Source organism: Sinocyclocheilus anshuiensis, unplaced genomic scaffold, assembly GCF_001515605.1.
Source record: "Sinocyclocheilus anshuiensis isolate Anshui unplaced genomic scaffold, SAMN03320099.WGS_v1.1 scaffold701, whole genome shotgun sequence".
NCBI classification, from domain to species: Eukaryota; Metazoa; Chordata; class Actinopteri; order Cypriniformes; family Cyprinidae; genus Sinocyclocheilus; species Sinocyclocheilus anshuiensis.
Genome location: NW_015539895.1, coordinates 267,979 through 271,712, shown reverse-complemented (window position 1 = coordinate 271,712; position 3,734 = coordinate 267,979). Strand labels below are relative to the sequence as shown.

The window sequence follows — 3,734 nt, the reverse complement described above, 5'->3', positions numbered from 1 at the left end:
ATATATATATACACATATACATATACCATTGTATTCAACAATAAAATTGAAGTAAGGAAGTGCAGAACTTGTGTCTGTCTCCTGCTTCCCGGCCGTCACATTTTAGGGGACAGAATTTTTTGGTGGCAACAAGAAATAAAGGGATACAAGTTTTTTAGTTTGAATTGCTAAAACACATTTTTTGAAACCATCACTCATTTTCTCAAAACCTTAAACACAAATCCAGATCTTCAAACTAAATTCACAGAACCCCTGACTCTTCTGGCAAAATCAAACAATCGCTATAAAACATTTCACCTGTAGTCAAAATCAAACAAGGCTTTCAAATCATACACATATTAGTCAATATTATATATTCACTACAGATCATTCGTTAGACACTACAACAACAAAAAAAATGCAGAACACAGAGTGCAGTGCATGTAGTTACAAACATTTTTTTTATTGTATATAGTAAATATTTTGAAATAAAACACAAACAAAAGAAATCTCACTTAAGTTGGATGAATATGTCAAAAATGCATATTTATGTATGTGTGTGTATATATGCAGGAGACGAAGTGATGATAAAAAAGGAGCAGTTTGTTGAATAGTCTTAGTTGCGTATGTGTCAATGCTCAGACTTCGTCTGATGAATACAAATTCAACAAGTAGTGTTACACCAAACTGATTCACAACAACATCCCATAAACCTTGAGTTTCCATAAACATTCCCTTGTATCTCTTATTCATAAAGACAGACAGCCCTTGAAACCACACAGTCATAAGACTAAACAACAATGGAAAAATAATAGAAAATATAAATGACTAATCAATGAATAAATCAATGAAATGAGTATATAAATGGCTACAATGATTAAATGGAATACTAAAATAATTAAATGATAAATTATTTTAAATGAATGAATGAAGAATAAATTAATATAAAAAAGTAAAACACAACACAAACGTATGGTTGCTCTCTTGAAGCAAAACACAGTTTGCATTTGAGGATCCTCCGATTATTCACCTATGACAGTACATCAGGCATGTTAATTCACAAGGATTCAAAACACACCATCATTTTTCATAGGTAAGAAAGCAATTAGCACTTTTTTTTTGAGACATCGACATCTCTTACATTTAAGCAAGCTAAACATAAACCCTTCTTCTTAACACTTATTACAATTATCTCGTACCACGGATAACATTTGCTCTTATCCTTCTAATCATTATCGTGTCACCCTATAGGTAATTAAGCTTCACTGCCACTATAGCTGGAATCAGTTTCAGTGTAATATTTCACAGGCTTTGGAGAATGCGGTGGTTTTGGATATAAGTAAGGAAAATCATGATGAACCTTTTGGTGTTGGAAGGTAGATGACACAGCATTTCTAATCAATGTCATTATACATGGCCATAAACACAAGATCAACAAGATCGAACAAACTATGCAAATTACCATCATCATCAGATTTGTCACATCAGTAAATATACCTTTGAACCATCCCCATCCAAAAGACCCCGAATTAGTTTCCCAGCCTGTCAGAGTCTTTGCCCTGTAGGTCAAATTCACTATCCCTTCGTCAATGACATGTCCATCTGCATCATTTTCTGGAATGTATGTGCAGCACGTTTCTCCCACTATCACACAAACTCTGCCTTGTGCTGCCGTCAGCTGGTCTAAAACTAAAAGATTTTGCAAAGCAGCGAGCCTCAGTCCTCTCAGCTCCTCGATGCCTTCCATCATCTTTGTCGTGTTAATGAAAGAAATCAGTTCATACCTGGTAACCTGTACCTCTTGCATTAATGATGCAACACCTATTCCAGGTGCAAAAACCGCCAGCAATTTCTCAGCTATGTTCCAGATGTGATGTTTTTTTGGCACTGGGCTGTCTTGCGCAATGTTAAGCAGTCCCGTTTCCTTTCTTCTCATAATTTCACGTGGTTGGTGGCGTAGAACAATTGTTCCACCATGCAGTTGAATTAGAGCACACGTTCCGGTCCAGTTTCTAGCCAGAGACACATATATTGCATACCCACACTGCCAGTAGGTGTTTTCTACTACTCCTGTGCCCTCTTCATCAGGTACATGCACAACTGCACAAGCAGCCTCACATGTAGCACGTGTGCAATGATTGTGAAACAAATATTGTTCAGCTATTGTAGATTGTCTCAGATCCCCAGGAACGGAGATGGCATTGTTTAAGCATCTGAGACAACGCTGTCGTGTGGCAAGATTAGTTTCATTCTCTTCGTAGATCACGTTGCATTTACTCTTTGGTATTTTCCCTAAAGGATTAGTTCCTGTAACTCTACTATAACATGTCAGATTAGTTGGTATGCCCCTAACTGTTGCTACCTGGCCAAACAGTCTTTTGGTTACTTTGATCTTTCTCCATTCCTCGTCTTGTAGCAGAGTGGAGCTGTCATTAAAAGGAGCTGCTGCCACAGCCACCACAGCCATGATGGTTGATGTGTTGTGATCTTGATGCGGCCACCAGTCCACTCCAGTGGTGCTGTGTGGGAACTGTGCGCACACGTAACAGTTCTCTAACCCATTTTTCTTTACTGTATGGTTGGTTAGTCTCCACCACATGTTCATAGTGTATGGATGAGGAGGGCTGGGATGGTCCATCCAGGACTCAGATAAGCTGGCTATATAATCGTTTGCTGTTTCTCGTACTCGTCTCGGTCCCAAAGTATGGATGACTGACGCAGTACCATTCATCACAGGCTCAGGATCACTGCCTTTTCTTGGAATCAGTGGTAAAACAATCCATAATGACAGAACAATCAGTACGCATGACGTAGCTCTCAGTCCACCGATAACAGGATGTCGCATAGGATGCCACACTGCAAAAAAAATGAATCATGGGTCTTGTAATTTTCATTTAAAAAAAATGAAGGTGATAATTAAAAAATGTGTATATTTTATTAAGAAATAGTGGTTCAGTGTTGTACTGAAATATTGAGAACTTTTCACAAATAAAATCAAGAGATATGTTTATCTAATTTTTGAGGCTTGAATTGAGGAACTGATTAAACTGAAAAATAAATTAAGGAAAGAAGGCTATTTATTTTAAGAGAATTGGCTCAATTTTGTAGTTTTATTTTAGCGGCGATTGTTAGTTCGCAACATGCTTATATGGCTGGATATGGACAGTAAATATTGAAATTAAGTGCTACTTTTTGCGTTTTCGAGTAAAGGGAAACATCTATTATTGTTTAGTGTTCAGTTATGTTTGTTGTTTTGTTATGTTATGTTTTCTGTAATGTTGAAGTTTCTATCGTTACCATTATGCAGAAGAGTACAGCTTATGTTTATGGATAACTGCATACTACCACTATGAGGCATGATGCTTTGTTCAATCAGCAGTAGCTTTGCTAATGCTAGTGCAGTAAATGCTTTGCCAATGCTAGTCTTGCTGTAGTCTTTTAATTGTACAAAATAACTCGAAGTCAAATACAAACAGACCTTACTCATCACAGACTTTTGAGAATCAACTTAAAATAAATGAGCACATTCCACTAATAATAAATTCATTGTGTCATAGATTAAATAATTTAGGAGATTTTACATTATTTATTCAGGTAGATTCCATAAAAAAAATCAAGCCTTAAAAACTACTCAAAAATATTACGTGTAATATTGTTACCATCATTTTTTTTCAGTAGATAGCTCTTACCATTTTTTTACAGTGCATGATCGTCTCTGTTGCTCCATTTTGCTCTCTTTGGCATTAACTGATCTG

The 3,734-nt window shown here is 36.4% G+C and overlaps 1 protein-coding gene across 1 annotated transcript; it reads right to left on the bottom strand.

Moving 5' to 3' along the window:
- Positions 1 to 948: 948 nt before the first annotated feature.
- On the bottom strand, positions 949 to 3,734 carry LOC107685937 (uncharacterized). The gene is made up of 2 exons (XM_016482702.1): positions 3,669 to 3,734; positions 949 to 2,835 (listed from the first exon to the last, which is right to left on the bottom strand). Exon 2 carries the CDS (start codon positions 2,822 to 2,824, stop codon positions 1,235 to 1,237), a length of 1,590 nt encoding a protein of 529 aa, XP_016338188.1. The 5' UTR covers positions 2,825 to 2,835; positions 3,669 to 3,734; the 3' UTR covers positions 949 to 1,234.